Source organism: Tetrahymena thermophila (assembly GCF_000189635.1).
Source record: "Tetrahymena thermophila SB210 genomic scaffold scf_8253887, whole genome shotgun sequence".
NCBI classification, from domain to species: Eukaryota; Ciliophora; class Oligohymenophorea; order Hymenostomatida; family Tetrahymenidae; genus Tetrahymena; species Tetrahymena thermophila.
In genome coordinates, this window is record NW_002475959.1 from 261,391 (window position 1) to 282,986 (window position 21,596).

The window sequence follows — 21,596 nt, forward strand, 5'->3', positions numbered from 1 at the left end:
TTCTAAGTATAAAAGTAGATAGATATTTTACTAAATAAAAACCTGACATTTATAAATACTGATCAATATATTTGAAGCAATTTGATTTAAATGATATCTGATATTACTACTAAAAAACCATAGTTTGGAGAAATATTCATTACTAATGATGAAGTAGGAGGATCAATTGAATAATTAAAGCATTTTAGAGGCAAGCTTGTCACAAATATTAGCGGCGGATTTAAAAAACTTTTTGTAATTGAAGAAGGTCACTTCAATGAGGGATTAGTTAGCACTTTACATGCTCCGGAATATGATGACTATGATTATACATTTACTGATGAAGCAAGAAGTGTTAAAAATTTAGAAGATATATTTTAAGGCTTCAATGACAAAGGTTAAATTAAAAAAATGGTATGTGGCAAAAAGCACACTGTGTTCATTACAGGTAAATAAAACTCTTTCAAAAGCCTTAAACAAATTTTAGTTTATTTATAAAAGCTATTTTCGATAATATTAGTAAAGATTAAGAAAGAAGAAGTTTTAAGAATGGATAAAGCAATATTTGTTTTTATTATATAACATAAAAACTTTAGAAAATAAATAATTTTACTAACAGCAATAAATAGATTATGTTTTTTAATTTAAAATAATTCATAAGATAAAAGCTGAAATCTATTTTTATATTTTTTTTAAGTTATATTTAATGAAATTAAAATTATAAAGAAAGAAACAATTCAGTGTATCTTTGAAAAGTAAATTTTAAATCCCAATATTAAAATGTTAACTGCATAATAATGGTATCTAGATTGATAGAAATTTTGACAGATAGATTGATAATATATTTATTTGGTTAATTTCGATTAGATTTTAAATAAAAATATTTATTTATTAATAAATTAAAATGAAAATTCACCTTAACTTTGAATTAAAAATAAAATTGATATGATTGAATGAGTTTTAATTAATTACAAAATCAATTTATTTTCCTATAAAAAATTTAGAGGATGGTAAAATATACACATATGGAATTGGGGAGTATGGATCTTTAGGACATGGCGGTATTTTGCAGCTTGATATTCCTAAAAATATCTTAAAATTATAAGAGAAGAAGATCATTTAAGTAGCATGTGGTGAATTCCATACACTAGCACTAACTGGTAATTAAAAATTATTTTAAAAATTTAGTTTTGCTTTAGAATTAACTTTTTATATTTTAAATATTAAGAAACATTTGATCTTTATTCTTGGGGCAGAGGATTTGAGGGATAATTAGGAACTGGAAAAGATTCTTCTTCAGTTCCATGCTATGTTAAATTCTTTTATGAGAAATACGATATGAAAAATGGTGCTGATATTAAAAAGAGAATCAAATTCATTACATGTGGTGCTTATCACTCACTTGCTATTACAGATTCTGGATAACTTTATTCATGGGGAGAAGCTCGTTTAGGATAAACAGGAACAGGCAAAAAGAAAAGTGAACCATATCCTGTTATAGTTAATCTTAATGCTCAGCCAAATTCAATGTTTGATAAGAGAGTCAACACTGAATAAAACTAAATGAGTGGTGTCAATAAAATTGAGCTCTAGCACAATCATGATGAACTTAAAATAAATCCTATCCCTTCTGGTAACTAAAACAATTAAAAGATCATTTGTGTTAGTGGTGGTTATGGTCACACTGTTGCTATTACCGAAGAGGGTGAGCTATATTCATGGGGTTTCAATACAAAAGGATAACTTGGAATGGAAGGAACAAAATCTCTTTATTACCCATAAAGAGTAAAAAAAGATATTTTAGGAAATGAATTGCCTCTTTTCGCCTCAGCCTATTGTGGTTATAACAATACATTTGCAATTGATGGTAATCATTTTATAATTTTTGAATTTTTTTGTAATTAATTGTTTATATAATTAACCAATCAATCAGTTTCAGGAAATTTATGGTCTTGGGGAGGAGGAAATTTAGGACAAAAAAATGTATTTAATTGTTCATCATTTAAATTAGACAAAAAAGTATTTTTATAATTAATATAAAGGACCACTTTTAAGACTTGCCAAGAAAGATAACAGAAAATGTGTAAAACAGAAAATTCACTGAAATGTGCATCACAAGCAATTCAGGAGTGTTTTTTGCTCGTAAAATAAAATGCTTTTTACTAAAACAATTACTTAATAAGAAATTTTTTAATTATTAGCTATGAGAATAATGTCAGTAAGACCCAATTACAGTCCTTCATGTGGTGGCACTTTAATTTCTTTGCTAGGTACTGGATTTGCTGAGACTGCTAAGCAGTCAATTAGATTTAAGTTTGGAAAATATTAGCTCGAAGTTGGACTTTAATATGATGGTTCAACTGAGAGTTTTTATTGCTAAACCCCTAAATTCGATGATGCAAGCGAAGACCACATTGAATGGCCTTTGCTTTGTACATTAGAAATAACTCTTGATGGCGTTATTTACACTTAATGTGAAGAAAGCTTTTTAATTTATTCTTCAAAAATCTAAATGACTTCTATTGAACCTAAATGCGCCAGTGTAGAGGGTGGAACAGAATTGACTCTTCATATTTAAATAGATGATTTAACAGCAAGTTATCTCAAGCACTTAACTGTTGGATTTTAATCAAGATCAAAGAAAGAAACTAAAAAGCCAGGAGATAGCAGTTTGACTAACTCAAAGAGAATCGGAGCAGCAACAGAGTAAACTCAAACAGTCAAAGTAATTAAATTCAATTTATTTCATTAAAGTTAAAATTACCTTTAAAAATTCAGCAAGATTATGACACTCCAATGAGCACAATAAATAGTAAGAATAGAAAAGGAAGTATTAACCAAGCTAATCAAAATTAAATGATAAATCCTCTTGATATTGAGCCTCAAGATCCAGAGCTAGAAAAAGAAAACTGGATATGTGTTGTTGGAAAATACGATAAAGGTAAAATCACTTGCACAGTACCAACGTTAACAGAATTTAATAATGATTCACTTAATTTCAATGTCGATGTATCACTAAATGGACAGCAATTCACTGGCTAACCTTCATCATTTAGGTGATTAATATATTCATTTATTAAAATATTTCCTTAAAAATTGTTTATTCAAAAATAATTAAATCTATCTTCAAATTAAATTAGATTTTATGATGTGCATGTCAGCAAATTGGAGCCTAATAACGATGCATTAAGTGGTGGAGCTCATTGTAAACTAATGGGTGAAGGTTTCTTTGACACTCTGAGCAAGAGGATTATGTTTAAGAGTAAATACGGAGAAAGATTAATTGATATAAATTGGGATAAAAAGGAACGTTCCTTTACTTTCATTGCACCTCCAATCAACTGGTAAAACATATGACTTTAGAAAGTTTAAAAATTTGATCATCTCAAAAATCTCAAAAGAAAAAAATAACTAAATCTATTAACCAACATTTCTTGAGAAAAATTAATCAGATTACATACTTTTTATAAATATAAATTTTAAATTTTGTATTTTTATTTTAAATAAGGTTGTTAGGTGGTTAAGATCCAACTCCAGAGCTTATCAAAGAAGTTTAATCAAACAAAATTGATGTTGCTTTGACTCTAAACGGAGTTTAGTGGATACATGTTGCAGACTTTTAATATGCAGAAGCTTAAATAACAAGAATAGGCTCAGTTCCAGAATGGGAAAAAACCTTAACGGAATAAGATATACAAGCTAAATGGAATGCAAGAGAACCAATCGTAGATCCTTTATAAGGATTATCAGAAGGTAAATAAATATATAAATTAAAATTTTAAACTCAAAATAATGGCTATTTTTAACAAATATTTCAATTAAAACAGCTGATTAAGTAAAGAAAAAAGAAGAATTAAGAAAGTAATTAGAATTAGAATTATATGATTTGCAGTATTTCTATAAGAAGACTGGGTAATATTTGTATATTCATGGTGAAGATTTCATAGATTCTCCAGATATGATCATATCATTCGTATTTAATAATGCAAGCAAAATTGTAAAGGGAGTCTATAAAAACTCTTCTAAAATAGGAGTTATTATACCTGAACTCGATTAAGTACCCTCAGGTATTCATGATGTTACTATTGAGATTTCTTACAATGGATAATGCTTTAGTAATGCATAAAAATCCTTTAGATATTACAGTAATTTAATTTTTTATTTTTAATTAACATATCTAAACAATTTGTTTCATAATCTTCCTAGGCTTTAAAGATATCCCATTAGATCAAAGAGCTAAAATAGAAGATGCAGAATTAAAAAATTTAAAAAAGAATGCTCCTAAACCTCCTAAATGACACTAACTAATTATCATACTTTAAATAATAAAATAAAAATAAATAAAATATAACTAAAATTTATCTTAAAGCTTGCTAATTTTTATCTTTGTTAATATCTATTTATATATTTACATTTTATTTTAAATTTAAATGTAATTTTTAGGATAAGATTCCTTCTATTTTCATTTCAGATTTATTTTATTAAATTTTACAATAAAATTTTAACCATAAGCAACATTTAATTTTATTTTTATTTTGATTAAGTAAAAATACTTTAAAAAAATTGAAAATAAAGTAATTTAGAAGACTTATAAATTAATTTTTTTTGGTTCTATTGCAAATAAAATCAAAAAAAATAAACAAATATAAAATAAAAATGTGCTTCAATTTATTATATATTTAATTAATCATAAGTTAATTTATTATTTTTTTAATTAATATAAATTTTGTTTATTTTATTTATCTAATTTAATTTATTTTATTTATCTATTTTTATTTTATATTTTTATTTATTTGTTTATTTTATTTAATTGTTTTATTTATTTTTTTATTTTATTTAATTGTTTTATTTATTTTTTTATTTAATTAATATCAAAATATTATTTTCTATTTTTTTATTTATAAATTTATTAATTTTTATATCTATCAATATATATTCTCTCTCTTTTTCTTCGTTCTCGTTCTCAAGCCGCCATACCTTCTATCTAAATTCTAAATCTGTTTTATATTGTTTTAATATATTAAATTTATTAGTTGGGAAAGGAGGATCGCGATATTTTTGAAAATTCCTCAAAAGCTTTATTTTATGCTTTTGTTGGTCTATTGACTTTTAATTGCTTTTCAGATAGTAATTCAATAATTTTGTCTAATCGATCTATTAGGTTTAACATCATTTTCTCTAAGAAACCTTGCGGTTTTTTGTATTAATATTAAACAATAGCTAATAGTCGAAGACTTTAAAGATAAACTAATAAAATAGGATTTAGAGTTTGTTGTGATAAGGGATAAAAAACTTAAAATTATTGATTTACTTTTCTTTAAGCTTATTACTACTTTAAATTTCTTTTTAATAATTATAATTTTTCCTCTTGCTTTGTCAAGATTTGAAGAAAAATCTTAGAGCAGATTTTAAATTTAAAATAAGAAATCTTTCATATTTTTAATTAAAATTTTCCCCTCCCAATAACAAAAGCCAGAAGATTAAAAAAGATTTGATCACTAAAAAGAAGGAAAAGAGGAAGAAGAAAAAAAATTAAGAGATTAATAAATAATTAAAAATAAATAAAATTTTTTAATACATAAAAAAAGCGAAAAAGTGATGTTAAAATTTGTTGATTAGCCCACGAATCATAAAAATGCTTACCTATCAAGAAAGTTTTTTAAATCCCAACTTTAAAATCAGTAAATTTGAAAGAAATAAATAGATGAATTATCGTTTGGCATTCGTGCACAGCAACAAACGTTAACATTTAATCAATTTATTTCTTAATGAAGACTTATTGATTTAACTATCTTGTAAGCTACAAAATTTTCATCATTAAAATATTCGCTTGAAAATTTTAAATCATTCCTTTGAGAATGTGGATATATCAAAACACTAATCTCTTCCCTACCAACTCCAATTTTTATTTAAAATAATCAATTTAGATTTTATTTTTTAGCATCGAAGATAATTTTTAAAGGCATCATTCTATATAAATTTTAGAGATAAAAAGAATAAAAAGAAAAATAAAAGATTGAAAATATTTTTGTAATAAAAAAGAAAGCATGAATAAAAATTAAGAAAGATTAAAAATTTTGAAATAAAATAAAAAGAATAAAAAAAGAAGAAATTAAAAAAAGCATATAAAAGCTAATAAACACATACAATTACTAAAAAAAAATTCGTTAGCACATAATAAAAATTTTTTATCTTTTATTTTATCAAAAAATTTAAAGAAGATGGTTGATAATTCATTTATCATGGAAAATACAATTGAAGTTCCCTATATGCTTACCTTCTTGTTTTATTAAATTAAATTCATTTAATATTTTGCTTTATTTTTTTAAATTATTTAGATATTTTATGAATTTATACATATTTATTCATTTTTTTCTAAAATTACTTTCTTGAAAATTTTCATTTTCAAAAGGATAAAAATCTAAATAAATTTCATTTAAATTTTTTCTTTTTTTATAGATGGAATATGTTAATAAAATTTATAAAATAACTTTTTACTTTGCTTTTTCTATTTTATCTCACTTAAAATATATTACAGCTTTGCTTATATTCCTGAAAAATATAAATTAACTAAAATTTGTTTTTACTCTAATATCTTAATTTTTTTCTGTGTTTTGTTACAAGGAATTACGAGTGTTTTATAATAATTGAACATATTACTATTATTAAAATAAAAAACTTTTTCGTAAAATTAATTTTAGATATAATTTATTTTTGTATTTTAATTAATAAAAATATTTAAAGAATTATGCTTAATATAAATGAATTTACAAAAAATAAATTAAAGCAATACATTCAGTAATATATATATATATATAATAGCTATGCTTTTATTATAAGAATAATTATTCTATGCTGATATTGACCAAATTTTTCAAAGTAAAACTTAATTTTAATGTTATTTTTAGAGATAAAGTTGATTTTAAATGATCACATGTAGTAAATGGCAAGTAATATAAAATATATTTGTATAATATCTAAAAATCAATGATGTAGTAAGAAAATCTATTATTTATTACTTCAATAGAACTGAAAAGAAAAGCTTAAGCTAATTAATTAACTATCAAGAAGGAAACTTACTAGCTATTTAGATTTCACACATAATGCAAGCAAATATTTTATCAAATAAATTCAAAATTAATATAGAATGAATGAAAATTATTTACAAATAACATTAAAGGTTTATTAATTATATAAATTTAATATCAAAAATATCAAAAACTAGCTAATTTAAAATAAATTTTTTACTCACAAATAGGTTGATTTTATAAGAGAAATAGCATTATTGTTGCTTATAAAATACCTCAACAAAAGGAACGAAGGAAGGAGTTAATAATAAAATAGATCAAGATTTTAAATTGCATTTACATAAATTTTTGAGTATAAATGAACAAAGGTCGAAATGAAGGCAAACTAGTTTTGTAGGATAAGATTAAACTAATAAGAAAGGAATATGATATATTTGCCTATTTCAAAACTACTGGATTTACTTGGAATTTATGGGTTTTTCTTCTAGACGTGTATTGTTTTATAGTATATATGATTTGGATTGCTCTTTCGTAGTACCCGTAGGGAATATAAGGTGCAATTGAAATATTTATAGAGCTGACATATATAATTAACTTAATTCTAATTATTATGCTAAATTCTAAGTAGAACAATAAAGATTACTATTTTTTTTCTCAAATCAGCTTTAGAGAAGTTAATTCAGGTAAACAACCAACATTTAAAATATTTAAAATGCTTTTAGCATCACTAGCTAACTAAGTCAAATTTGAAATTGCGGGAGTTTTGACATGCAAAATATTAATTTTTTCTATTTTTTACTATTGATTTGCCTTAACTGAAACTAATTATTAATATTTTTTTTGTAAATAATATAAAATATTAGCTATATCAGCTATTATAATGATTCTTTCTTCTCTTCCTATCTAGTTTACTCTTTAGTTGATTCAAGGTAGTCAAGGTGTTGAATTTGATGACTATGATGATGACCAATAGTTGCTACCCACAATAGTTATTTTATTGTATTTACTGAAGCTGCTTCGCTACTACAATATTCAAAGATTTTTGAATAAATTTGAGAATCTCATTAAATATCTTGATTTCAATAAACTTATTTTTTTTAGAATAGCTAGAATATTTTTTTGGCTTTTAATTACAAATCATTTCTTAGCGTGCTATTTTGTTTTTTTTAATTATTACATAACAAAGGGGTATTTTAGTAAAACTAGCTATGATGAGAGCAATGGTTTTATGAAATATTAAACTGGCTTGCAATGGGCGGTAGAAGCTATGATTGGTTCCTCATTTGGCGATGTTGCGCCAACTACTGAATGGGAAATCATTTTTACTATTATAGCTATGGTTACAGGCAGTGTATTCTATTGTAAAATATTTTCTGATTTAGAAAGGAAAATTCAGATTAACCAGTAGTTCTCACTGGATGTCAAGTAAGTATTCGTTAATTTTTCATTATAATTTAAAAGAACATTTGTATTTTATACAAAAATAAAACTGAAAAATTTATATATAACATTTCAAAAGAAGAATAAAATAAGCCTCATCTATAATATATGATTGAATAATTAGTAAATTAATAAAGTTTTACAAAAAAAAAATATGAAGTAGAAAAATTATGAATCTTAAATAAATATCTCAAACTTCTTTTAGATTCCGAATTACTTTTAAAAAAATTTAAAACTAATTAATTATTCAATGATTAATATAATCTCTAAAATTATTATTAGGCTAATATTTTAAATACATAGATAAGTAAATTTAATTTATTTATTCATTTTGGAAAAGAAATAGTTTGATTGAGAACCATTTACGAAAAGAAAAAATATATTCATAAATAAATAAATTAAAAATTTTATATTTAGATTTTTAGAAGAAATTAATTTGCATGAAATATTTAATTATAAAATTATTTTAACTGTAAAAGATAAAGATAAGAGTAAGTTTAATTGTATGCTAACTAAAGATAAATTCCTTATAGAATATGGAATAAAATGTAACAATTTTTCCACAGTTTTTAAGACGGTCATAAGATTAGTAAAAATTTTTTTAAGATTTTTTTTTATCAAAGCAATAAATTAAATTTAACTTACCAACTAACTTTTTTTTTATTAATTTATCAGAGCTATATTATGATATTTTATATGAGCTGCCTCATTAATTAGAAATAGAGGTTTCGTTAGATTATAATCAGCACTTGATATAAAGCGTTTAGATATTTAACTTAGGTTCTCCCTAATTTGTGCAAGGAATAATAAAAAAATTATATCCGAGAGTAGCAATTTAGTATGATTATTTAACTAGGCCAGGAGAACTTGCAGAAGAATTTTTTATAATTAGCAAGGGAAAGGTGGAAATAATAGCAACTGATAAAAAAACAATAATTGGTATATTAGAGGAAGGAGCTTATTTTGGGGAAGTTGGCATTCTCTTATCTAATTATAGATCCTGCTATGTAAGAGCCATGACAGATTGCATATTTATGTGCATTTCTAAAGATGATTTTCTTTCAATAATAAATGAGTTCCCAGATATGAAAAATTTTTTACTCAAAGTTGCATAATAGCGACTGAAAATATCTAAGCCTGAAGATGTAAGTTAAGGTCCACTTCCTTATAAGCCATATTAAGATGAAGACGAAAACATAGAATTCCAAAATCTTACATACAGTAATCAAACTATTACAAAATAAAATTTTTAATAAATTATTGGTTGTAAAGTAGCAAAAAATATTTTTGTATCTAGCTGACAAAAAAAATGATCAATTTTTAAATTTTTTAAATTGATTAACTTTTCATAATAAATTTTTATACTTAAATTCTAAAAATACATAAAAATTAATAGACTCTTTTTGAAAATAACCAATCAAATATGTAAAAAATTTCAACAATTAAATAAATAAATATGTAATAGAGCAGACATAGTAAAAATCACTAATTTGATGATATATTTTTTAATTTTGGGATTAATTTAAATTTAATTTTTATAAAATGAACTTTGGTTTAATAAATAAATGAATATTTAATCATAAACAGTCAGATAGAGTACTAGAGGATTGCTTGTTTAAAGGAGAAAGTCATTTAATTAGAATTGTGATAAAAACCAAAAAATGAGCTTTAGTAGTATTAACTTAGTTGAGGATCAATAAAATGACAGTGACAATTATTTGTCTTAAGAGGATATAGACAACAAAGAGAGTTTAGAATCACCTTTTGACTATAATTTATTCATAAAAATATAAAAGCATAGATAAATTTATGGGTTTTAAATAATTTTTGCTAGTGAAAACGTAAATAAATTTGTTTAAAATATTTACAAAAATCTTAGCAATTAATTTTTAAATTTTATGAAAAGATAATTCTAGTTTGGTGTTCAATATTGCTTTTTGCCATTTTTTATAATCTGTTTTACTGCATTTTTACAATTTGTTTTTACACTGATTTAGATGGATGGTTCTTAATTTTTTTAGAAGTTTTGAGCTTTTTAATCTATTTAGCTGATTCATTCATTGTATCTAGACTATCTTCTTACAATAAAAGAACTCAAACATTTAACTAAGATATAGAAAACATATTTTTACAATATGTAAATAACCATCTGATGTTTGATATATTTTCTACAGTACCTTTTTCTGATATTTATGATTTAATTGTTAACGGAGAAAACACAACATACAGTAGAACATTCGTAAGAGCACTCAGATTACTCAAGCTCATAAAATTTTAGAGATTCTATTTTTACATCAACAAACTTAAAACAGAATACAACAAAGAGTATAAATATTTTACATTTTTATAGCTATTTTTCGGCTATTTCTTCTTAAATCACTTAGCAGCAAGCATTATGTACAGTATTTGTAAATTCGAATATGAGACTTCTATTTACTATGATAATGAAGGTAATAAATAGTTTTCATTTAAAACTTTATTTTAGTAAATGGATCTAAATTCTATACCTTCAATGACACCACTTATTTCACAGGGCTTCTTTAGTCTATACGTTAACTTTTTATACTGGTCTTTCTGCGTTAGTACTTAAGGTAAAATTATTTTTAATTTATATTTAGCTCATATAAAAATAATTTGAAAAAATCCATAATGAATAGTAAGTAAGTAGTTTATTTAAATAAAAGAAAAATAAACTCTGGAAAAAAAAAATTATTAATATTTAAAAATAAGATATAAAAGTTTTTTAATATAATAAAGAATGCTAAAAATATTATGTATGAGTTTTATTTTACATTAATTATGATTTATTTTATGAGAAATATAGAATAATCAAACCTCTTTCGATATAATAATTTAATCTTTTAAAGTGAAAATTCTTTTAAATTTTTGGTTTATTTTATTTATAGGAAGTTATGGTGATTTTTGGGCTGTAAGTCCTTTAGAGAAGACTTTCTAAAACTATACAAATATTGGGTTTAAGATATTTATTTCATTTTTGTTTGCTCAAATCGCTCATTTAGGCTTGATAGAAAAAAATATGTTTGCAACACATATGGAAAAAATAGAATCGTTCAAACATTGGTCTAAGTAAATAGGACTATCTAACGATTTAAAAAAGAGAATAAATAACTTCTACACTTATGAATGGATTAAGCTAAGAGGCATTGAAGATGAAGATTTGTCTAACAGCTATCTACCTGAAACTATCAAAGATTAAATTCTGCTAAATGAAATGAGATTGTAATTAAAATTAACAAAATTTTTAATATATCAATGTTTTTCCTTAAATTTAGCAAATTAAAAAACAAAAAATTATCATTTTTATTTATTTATTATTGTCAATTTTATTATTTTTTGCTTAATTAATTAAATAAATAGCATAATCAGTTTAGTGAATCCAAGATACAAAATTGAGTACGAGGGAGTTATAATATAATTCATTAAATAATTGACAAAGCTGCTAATTCCGTGTGATGAATTTGTATTTTAGAAGGGAGATTTAGCTCAGGAAATGTATTTTGTAGCTGATGGAACAGCTTAGGTAATTATTCGTGATGTAAATGGATTGAAAGTTTTAGCTGAAATACATAAGAGCAGTTATTTTGGAGGTTTAGAGTTGCTCAAAGAATAACCTAGCATAAGATAAGCTTCAGTTAAGGCAAAAACAAATGTTTGTTTGTATGTTTTAACATTAAATGATTACTTAAATTTCAAAGAACACTATCCCGTTGTAAAAGAGTTTTTAGAAAATCTCTATCCTTAGAAAGCTAATGATACAAATGAAGTATTTATTTATTAAATTTAATTTATAATTTTTTTTTAAAAGAATTTTTATTCTGAAGGATTATTAGGATATTTATATTGAGAGAGACTAAATTTAAAAAACAAAGACTATGAAAATAGATTAAGATTAGGACTAGGGATTTAATAGATTCCATTCCTTGAATAATTTTAAGGGTGAATATGAAGATTATTAAAATGAGATTGAATTATCTGGTATAAAAAAGTTAGATGATAATGAGATTTTATCTATTTTTCCTTCAAATAAATAAATATTAATCAACTAGTAGCTCATTAAATCTAATTCAATTTACAGAGAAGCTATCATGTCAATTATTTAAGTCAGATGCTCAAAGCAAGAAAATAATAAATAAAGCTAAAATAATAATGCTTTTTACAAAGCTAACAACCAAATTGAATAACTTCCTCTTACTGAGTCTAATGAAGAAAAAAAAAGCTTCAGCTTTAAGAATATCTTTCTTAACAAAAAAAATAACTCAAAAAATGATTAAATTAAGGACAGTGCAGATAAACTTAAAACAAAGAACAGCTAATAAATTTTATAACAAAATGACATGGAAAACTATAATTTAAAAATAGATATACTAGAAAGCGAAACAAAAAATATCTAAAATTAGAAGATTTATCTAGCTTAAAATCATCTCTAAAATAGTAGTTAAAATTAATTTTTAAAAGAAAACTAGTTTAACCTACAATAAAGTTTGTATATTTTCCCAGAATCTACTTCGAGCAATATTGATATAGCTTCCTTAAAAATTACACCAAAAACAACATTAGAAAGATTCGATTTCGAAAACAAGCTACAAAATAAAGTTGTCACTCCATCAAGTATTACCAATAGATAGGAATTATTAACTAAGGAGCAATAGAAATAATTAGAAGAAGTCATGACTTTTTCTAATTAAATTATTTTCAATCAAGTAAACAATAACAATCTGTATTTTGAGTCTGAAATTGAAAACAATTTTAATGTGGAAAACTTATCCTTTGATCCATCTGAGCTAAATATTCAAACAGAAAAAATTGAAATTAGTGAAGAAGATTTAAAAAAATATTTCGATACTGGAAGTTTATCTTTAATAGATTCTGAATCAGAGAATAATGTTTATGAATAATAAGAAGCTAACATTGAATTCAATTAGATTCTTTGGCAACTTGATAAATTAATTAACAATTCATAATTTATCTAGGAGGAAGAGGAATATAACAATGAAAGTTATTGTGATCCAAATATTTTAAAATTTAATCATGAAAATAATTTGGTGAAATTTGATGAGCAAGATGATAACTAAAATATTTAAATAGAAAAAGGAAATAAGATTGTAGATAGTGAAAACTTATAAAATGTAATTGCAATATCAACAACTTAAGTTGAAAACTAGGAAAACGAGGGACAATAAAGCTTTATTCATATTCCAACTGAAGATAATTTAAAACCTGAAATTAATTATGATGAATTTCTTTATGATTATAACAGCTTTGATTTTAATATTGATTTGACTCAGCTTGATTTAGATTTATCTGAAGAAAAATCCTAACACAAAATTAAAAAAATGAATTAAATAAACTTCTAAGAAAGTTACCTTGCATTCAAAAAATTCCTTACTCATTTCAAGAATTCTACGTTCTAAAATTTGAAGCGTTTTTATAATTCTTTTAAAAATTTGGAGTATTAAGTATCTTTTGCATAGTACTATTACACAATTTTAATACCTTTGTATTTAGCCTATTCTGATATCACTTTTAGAAATCCTATTTTGATTGCAATAGAAGCTCTCATCCTTATTATAGAATTAAGAAATCTTAATAAAAGTAGAATCACTTTAAATTAAATTTATGAGGAGCTTAAATTTTTAAAGCTTCCAGATGGTAATTTCAATAGATTTTTTATTAATTAAATTTTGAGAAAATAATTTTATTCATTAATCATTAACTAAAAAAGAAAAATTAGCAAATAAAAATAATTAAATATTTATAAATGCTACTCAAATAATTTTTTAACAGCGATTGTAGCAAGCACCTTAACTTTCAACTATAATTTTAAATCCATATCCAAAAAGGTTGCAAATGAGATAATTATAAATTAATTTATTAATTAAACATTTATAAATAAAATAAATAATTTATCTTAAAAATGTTTAAATAATTTAGTAAATTATAAATAATCATTTCATAAATATATTAATTTAATTTAATCTAATAAAATAAATAAATTAATAATCAATTAAATAAATAAATATTTAGATAGCGTTTTATAGAAAGGGTTTAGCTAATACGATAAAGAAGAAGATAAAATGAAAAGATAAAATCACTTAGAGAGTAGGGCTATTTATAGGAAATTGTTGATAGGGTATTAAATCGTACAAGCTATTCCATTTTCATTGATATTTGATTTATGCCAACTAAAGGATAGGAGAACTGATTACTTTTTAATAATTATTTAAATGCTCAGATGTATTTCCTTTACAAGAATGTTTAATATTCTTTCGCCTATTAGGAAGAAAAATATTTATCTTACTAAAGTCATAGAGATTATATTAACATATATTTTTATGAATCATGTTTTCTGCTGTATTCTTATATTTTTAGGAAATATGGAGTCTGACTTTAATAATTCTTGGTTTGCAAAGATACCAGCTCCTTAGCCAGATTATCCTAACAATTATGTAAATTTTTTAAATTTATTGATTAATTTACATATTTTTCTTAATTATTAAATAGAGAACCACCCTTAATATTTCTAATGTTTCTATTTATATACATGCAACTTATTGGTCTTATGTGACATGCTCTCATGTTGGTGTAGGAGACGTTACAGGAGTAAATATAAGAGAAAGAGCTTACAGCATTATTATAATGTTCTTTACAACATTTTTGCATTTATATGTTTTCGGGAACATCGCTACAATCGCTAAAGATGCAACTTTCATATTAAAGAAAAACCTAGACGAGAAGTATCAGCAAGTCATGTTTACAGTTAAAAATATCGATCTTCATAGATTTTAGATATAAATAGAAGCATATTTCAATTTTATATGGAATGATTTTTTGGGTTTGGATGAAAATGAAGTCATTAAAAAGCTTCCATATATTCTAAAAGTCGAATTTTTTAAGAAAAAATACTCATAGAGCTTGAAATAGAGCAATTTATTCAAACTTAATGGATGGTAAAGAGATTCTAATATAGAGAGCTAACTTCTCAGATTTATGCACACAAAAATATATCTTCCTAGTGATATAATTGCTTAAGCTGGATAAACATATTAGGACCTTTACATTCTCCTTCAAGGCAGAGTAGAAGCATTTTAATTTAATGGAATAAAGGCTTACGATTTTTAAATTGGAGATTACTTTGGAGGATCTATAGAAGGAAATTTACCTCTTTCTTGCTATTTATAAGCATAGTAAAAATTTGTTTATTTTGAAAAGTATTTTACAATTTTAGATTCATGAATTAATTAAATAGTTTAATTTATATTCTTCTATCATAACGCTAAATAAAATACTTCAATTTTAAAAGCTAAATTTGAATAAATCCACACAAAAATACTAGAAAAAGCTATTTTTAGAATATATTATTCAATACTCAATTTTAATAATTTATCATGGGTTAATTTTCTGTAATTTATTTGAATACCGTAATACCTTTTTAAAAAGATTTTTTAATTACTTTTAGGAAAGTAAATAAAAAATTGATCTTTCGTTAATACCTATCTTTTTAACCAAAAAAATATTTATCTTATAAAAGATTAGAGGTATTGAGGTATAAATTTGTAAATTTACATTTGTAAATGTGAATATTTTTGGAAAAAATAGTTTATTTTTCTAAGAGTTATCAAACTTTTTATATTTATAGAATCATTTGCAACGTTGGAATAATTCCTAAAGAGTCACTGAAACACATCAAAGTAGTATTCCCTGACTGGTACTCTAAAATAATGAGCATACAAAAAAGAAATAACTAGGAGTGGTTGTACAGTCTCAACTTTTTTTAAAAAAAACTTCCATAAGATCATATTCTATTAACAAGTGATAATAATTTTATAGATTATTAAGTAACTTCTGAATTACTAAATCACTATAAAGCTGTAGCAGCTAATTTTTTGGAGTTATAAGTTATAGAAAGAAAAAAAGAAACGAAAACTTAAAAAGATGCTAACATGGACTTATTCAAAGACTTTAATTTAATTGATGATGATGAGGATGAAGAAAAAGATGAGAATTAAAAAAAAGAAAATGCTGATGATGATAATCAAAATAACTAAAAATAAGAAAATAAAAACTTACAAAAGCAATCGAATTTGTTAAATTCATTGAGATAATAGGTTAGAAAGAATACATTTTACCAAAATTATATTGGATATGTAGAATAAGCTGAGGTAATTTAAATTTATTATTTATAGTCTTTATAAAATAAAAATTAACTAACAATTTGTAGATATTTTATAAATACAAATTCGGATAAGCTTTCTAAATAAGTAGTAATAATTAATTATTAGAAAAATAATGAAAGAATTTTTATTTTAAAATATGTTGATTCTAGCTAGAATTTATTCTTATTTCAAAATAAAATTTAGTAACTAATAAACATAAACATTTATTCAATAGCTATTTTATAATAATTTATTTTCTAAAATATTTAAAAGGATAAATCTATTAAATCTGAAAAATACAAAAATTTGTTTATTATATCAAATCCTTATGGATATGAGTAAGGAAATAAAATAAAAAAAATGAATATGATTATATTGAACTGGAAATATGTATATAAAATATTTTTGCTCTTTGATTCTAAGTTTGACTACTTCCTCCACCCTACTTCAAATGCTTTTTATCAACTCTAATGGATGTCGATGATATTTAGTATTTATAGTATCATTTTTACCCCAATTTACATTTGCTATGAAATAGAGCTAAACAACTACATTTTCTTCTTTGAGGTATATTTATCTCTTTATTTATTTATAATAGCATTAATATCAAAACACTTCTTTGTATGCAATAAAAATTATATTTTTTGCTTAGGTTTTAAGTGCTTTCCAATTAGTGGTGCAGCTCTATATTGATATCAAAACACCCTTTTATATTTAAGGAACTCTTGTTACAGATACCAAAAAAATCATTGCTTATATGTGGAAATCAAAAAACCTGTTGTAAAGATTTATTCACTTGCTACCCCTTAATTTGATTTTATGGACGTATTCGTTAGATAATAAAGATAATTTAATATTATACTCTTTTTTGAGTTTAATTAGAGGTGTCAGATCAGTTTATCTCTTTGAAGTCAATAATATTTTGTAACGGATTTCATAACTAAATAAAACTCAATAAAAGCTTTTTGGTATTTTTTAAAGTGTTCTTTATCTTGTCACTTGCTGGCATTACATCTCTTGCATTTGGTTTTGGTTTGTTTTAAACATATCTCAAAGGTTTGTGGTAATTAACTAATTAAATAATTTACGACAACTATTATATTTCATAATTAACAAATATTTAAAAAATTATATGATATAAATTACAGCCTGATTCTAATTGGATAGTTGCTAATACTTTGTATGATGCTTAGCTAAATGAAAAAATTATAAATAGCATGTTTTTTGTGATGAGCATAGCTACAACATGTGGATATCCAAGTATGAAATCTAATAATGATTATGAAAGAGTGTTTTTTTTCTTAACAATTTACTTTGGTGATGCTTTTATTGCTTATGGTTTTGGTAAGCTGGCTTCTTAATCTGAGCTATTAGCTGAAGTCTAATTAGAAATTCACTCAAAAATAATGTAATTAATAAATAAATAAATCATTTAAATTTAACACTCTTTATTTCTAATAAAATTAATTTAGGTAATTTAGAATTCTGTTAAGCGATATATATGACAGTAAAAATAAAACACATGACTAAAGAAATAGGAGAATTGAACACTACTATTTATACAAATCAACTACTCAAGTTTCTGCAGAATAAGATTTGTTACAGATTATGCCTTTAATTCCTTATACTTTGGTAAAATTCTATTATTATCTATTTATATTTTTGGAGAAAGCATTCAATTATGATTTTTTCTAATTTCTTTAATTTAAAATTTAAACTTTGTTTAATTTATAGCATTATTAATTTATTTTGATTTTTTAATCTAAAGTATGAGTAGCTAATGTTAACAAGTAAAATGAAATTCTTGTAAAATATACCTATATTATACAAATTGACAAAATCAGTTTATTATAAAGAAATAGCTCAATATATTGAGCGCAAAGTATTTTTACAAAATGACTATATAAACGTAAAGAATAGCACTGATTCTGACTTATATTTTATCAGTAAGGGAACTGTTAAAGTATTAAGCCCAAAAGAAGACTCGATTTTACTAACACTAAAAGAAGGAGATGTTTTTAGCAGCATAACCATGAATAAAGATAACAAACTTAGGCTCTGTAATACATTTTCGAGTAATTTCACTGAAGTCGTTACTATTAAATTAGAGCACACTCAAAAGTTGTTTTAACTATTCCCAGAATTAAAAGTAGAAATAGTACAGCAAAGTAAATTGAAAGATATTATTTATTTATTTATTTATTTATTTATTTATTTATTTATTTATTTATTTATTGTTTGTTTGTTTGTTTAAAAAAAAGCTACTAAGTAAGGTAAAAAAAAAGGATACACTTTGAATTTGATTTCAAATTTAGTTAATTATACTGATACAAAGATTGGTTAGTTAGGTTTAAAGAGGGTTGAGTCTATCCTTAGCTGCTTTAAGCTTAAGTCGTAGTTAAAACCAGAATTAAGAATAGGATTGACAAATTTAAGAAGGCAAATGATTGCAGTTAATAGCAACAGTAGCAAGAGAAATAGTATTATTTCAAGGAATGATTCTTAAAAGGGAGGATACAGCTTAAATAACAGTTCTCAAACTCCTACACGCTAAAATATTAAATAAGATACTGAAAATTAGGATAGGACCAATAATTCTCTAATACTTGAAGCTGATGATAATAATTTTCTTAGACCAAAAAACCATTAAGTTTAAAGAAAGAGTATTTTTTCAAAAACAAATAATGTGTTAAGTAATTTAAACCAACCAGAAAATTCAAATAACTCAAGTAATAAGGATAAAAATTCACCTCCTAGTAATCCATTTCAATAAAATAACCAAGATTTGTTAGAAAATCCTATTAGTCTTTCCAATAAGATAATTTTGTCTCCTTTGAAAGCAAGCTCATCTCATATCAGCAAATTTAAAAATATAATGTTGAAAAAGCAAGACACAGACCCCCAAAGCAAAAAATAAGAAGAAAATACCCCAGATCAGTTAAATACAAACTTAAACATATCATTAAAATATTCGCCTAAATTAGATAATTAAAAAAATTAACAAGAAGATAACATGCTTAAGTCATAAGTTTTAAAACTTAGCTCGCCATAGCCTACAGGAGTTAGCAAGCTTAGAAACCTATTTTTGAAGAGAGAAATTATACCAGAAAATTAAAATACAGCTTTACAAAAAGAGAAAATCACTCAACAAATGATAAATTCAAAAAAGCAATCAAAGTTCTTTAAACTATTAGAAAAAATTGATGAAAGAAGAAACGGAAAAAGTGAAATTTAATCACCTGATTTTGGTTTCCAAAATATTGAAAGCTTAAGCAATAAAAAATAATTACTGGGTGATAGTGAAGTAGAAGAAGAAACTAAATCTTTGCTTGAAGAATCATTTTCATCATATTAGGGAAACTAAATCTACTATAGCACTGAGGGTTCTTAACAAAATATATCAAGCAATTCTGATAATGAGGAAAGCAATTAAGAAGATGAACTCAAGAATGCAATTGATAAAATAAAATTAAAAGGTATTTAAAAGCCTCTCAAGAAATTTAATTTCAGAAAAAAATATTTGCAAAAGTAAAAGAATATTTCGCCTATGAACAAATATGCACAATTATACAGTAAACTATCAAAAAATAATCAGAAACAGCCCAAAGTGAAAAGCATCAAACAACAAAATAATGAAATTTTCAATAAGAAAAAAATATATTTATTATTCAGTAAAAATAAAAGTAAATAAAAGTTTTTTTAAAATAAAATAATGATTAAATTAATTTTTCTTTTATAAATAGATTTTAAAATAGTTAAATTAAATAGTGATAAGGCAGATTCAAATGCTTTCTTATCAGACTCAGAAATAGTTCAAGAAAATGAAAACAACTTTAACATTCCCACATATGGTTCAAGAAGAATGGTGATAGGAAATCACAAGATTTAAAGAAGATATTCTAGAATTGGTTTAAGTAAAATGACTCAGCTCTCCTTACTCTCTAACTCAAGTTTAAGGTGGGGATCATAACTAATTAACCAAGCCTATGAATACAATACTAAGAGAATTAATAACTTTAATGATTGAGTGAGATCTCTTAGCTTACTTCATATCACTTCATTCAAAATATCTAAAATTTACTAAACAAAATAATAAATAAATAAATTGTTTTATTTTTTAAATGTTCAATGAAATTTTATTTATTTATTAGCCAATTTTCACAAAAAGGCAAACAAATAAAAAAAATAATACTAAATGTTAATTAATTATTCTTTTCGAGACAAAATATTATGATGTAACGAAATAAATATTTAAGATATAAAATAATTATTTTAATAAATAAATAAAAAAATTTAATAACTAACTAAACGTTTACTTATATTTAAATTTATTTAATATATTTATTTGATTTAACTATGGTTTGAATGCTATTCATTTATTTATACTTTGTTAAATAAAGAAATGCTTAACACTTAAAAACTAGAACTAAAAAATTTAGTTTTTCTATTTCAGAAAAATAATTAATTTACAAGAAAATATCAAATTAATTTTCTAATTCAATAAAAATCATATGATTATTTCTAATTTATCATGAATGAAATATAATCATAAAAAATAAAAGAATCTATAAAAAAAATAAAATCTAACTATTAAATTTTGTATGATAGGCAAAGGTTCTACTTAAAAAAATAAGATCATTTTGAAGTTAAAAAGTAGAGGTTTAGGCATTTGACCCATTATTTTTAATTTTTAGTTATATATAGATGTTAAATATTTTTTACTGATTTATTTTCTTGAGATGTAATTAATTTGAGTAGTATTAGTAACTAAAAATTTTCTTTATTAATTGCTTATTTATTTATTGATATCTAATAATCTAATAAGTAATTTACAAAGATTAGTATATTAAATCCAATTAAAGATATTAAAAAGTAGAAATAAAAATAGGATCTATAAAAGGCTAAGCAAGCAGCGCATTTCTAAAAGTTCAAACTTTTACTTCGAAACCAAATAAAATATACACACACATAATTA

The 21,596-nt window shown here is 23.3% G+C and overlaps 4 protein-coding genes across 4 annotated transcripts; 3 read left to right on the top strand and 1 right to left on the bottom strand. All coding sequences in view use genetic code 6, as the record gives it.

The window, feature by feature from the left end:
• Positions 1-90: 90 nt before the first annotated feature.
• On the top strand, positions 91-4,277 carry TTHERM_00647400 (hect domain RCC1-like protein; the record flags this gene model as incomplete). The annotated part of the gene is made up of 11 exons (XM_001027449.3): positions 91-427; positions 984-1,139; positions 1,208-1,846; positions 1,913-1,962; positions 2,022-2,121; positions 2,181-2,704; positions 2,758-3,035; positions 3,120-3,323; positions 3,488-3,732; positions 3,807-4,124; positions 4,186-4,277. The coding sequence occupies 11 exons, from the start codon at positions 91-93 to the stop codon at positions 4,275-4,277; spliced, it is 2,943 nt and encodes a 980-aa protein (XP_001027449.3).
• Positions 4,278-5,111: 834 nt separating this feature from the next.
• Positions 5,112-5,414, bottom strand: TTHERM_000647418 (hypothetical protein; the record flags this gene model as incomplete). The annotated part of the gene is made up of 1 exon (XM_012800939.1): positions 5,112-5,414. One exon carries the CDS (start codon positions 5,412-5,414, stop codon positions 5,112-5,114), a length of 303 nt encoding a protein of 100 aa, XP_012656393.1.
• Positions 5,415-5,614: 200 nt separating this feature from the next.
• Positions 5,615-6,208, top strand: TTHERM_000647419 (hypothetical protein; the record flags this gene model as incomplete). Its single annotated transcript, XM_012800940.1, has 1 exon — positions 5,615-6,208. One exon carries the CDS (start codon positions 5,615-5,617, stop codon positions 6,206-6,208), a length of 594 nt encoding a protein of 197 aa, XP_012656394.1.
• Positions 6,209-7,365: 1,157 nt separating this feature from the next.
• On the top strand, positions 7,366-20,648 carry TTHERM_00647420 (cyclic nucleotide-binding domain protein; the record flags this gene model as incomplete). The annotated part of the gene is made up of 19 exons (XM_001027451.2): positions 7,366-7,690; positions 7,871-8,432; positions 8,927-9,036; positions 9,123-9,668; positions 10,035-10,288; positions 10,354-11,038; positions 11,354-11,687; positions 11,826-12,231; positions 12,290-14,117; positions 14,493-14,914; positions 14,970-15,652; positions 16,105-16,627; positions 16,895-17,188; positions 17,274-17,684; positions 17,770-18,029; positions 18,094-18,253; positions 18,390-18,789; positions 18,883-20,304; positions 20,365-20,648. The coding sequence occupies 19 exons, from the start codon at positions 7,366-7,368 to the stop codon at positions 20,646-20,648; spliced, it is 9,909 nt and encodes a 3,302-aa protein (XP_001027451.2).
• Between the last annotated feature and the right edge of the window lie 948 nt (positions 20,649-21,596).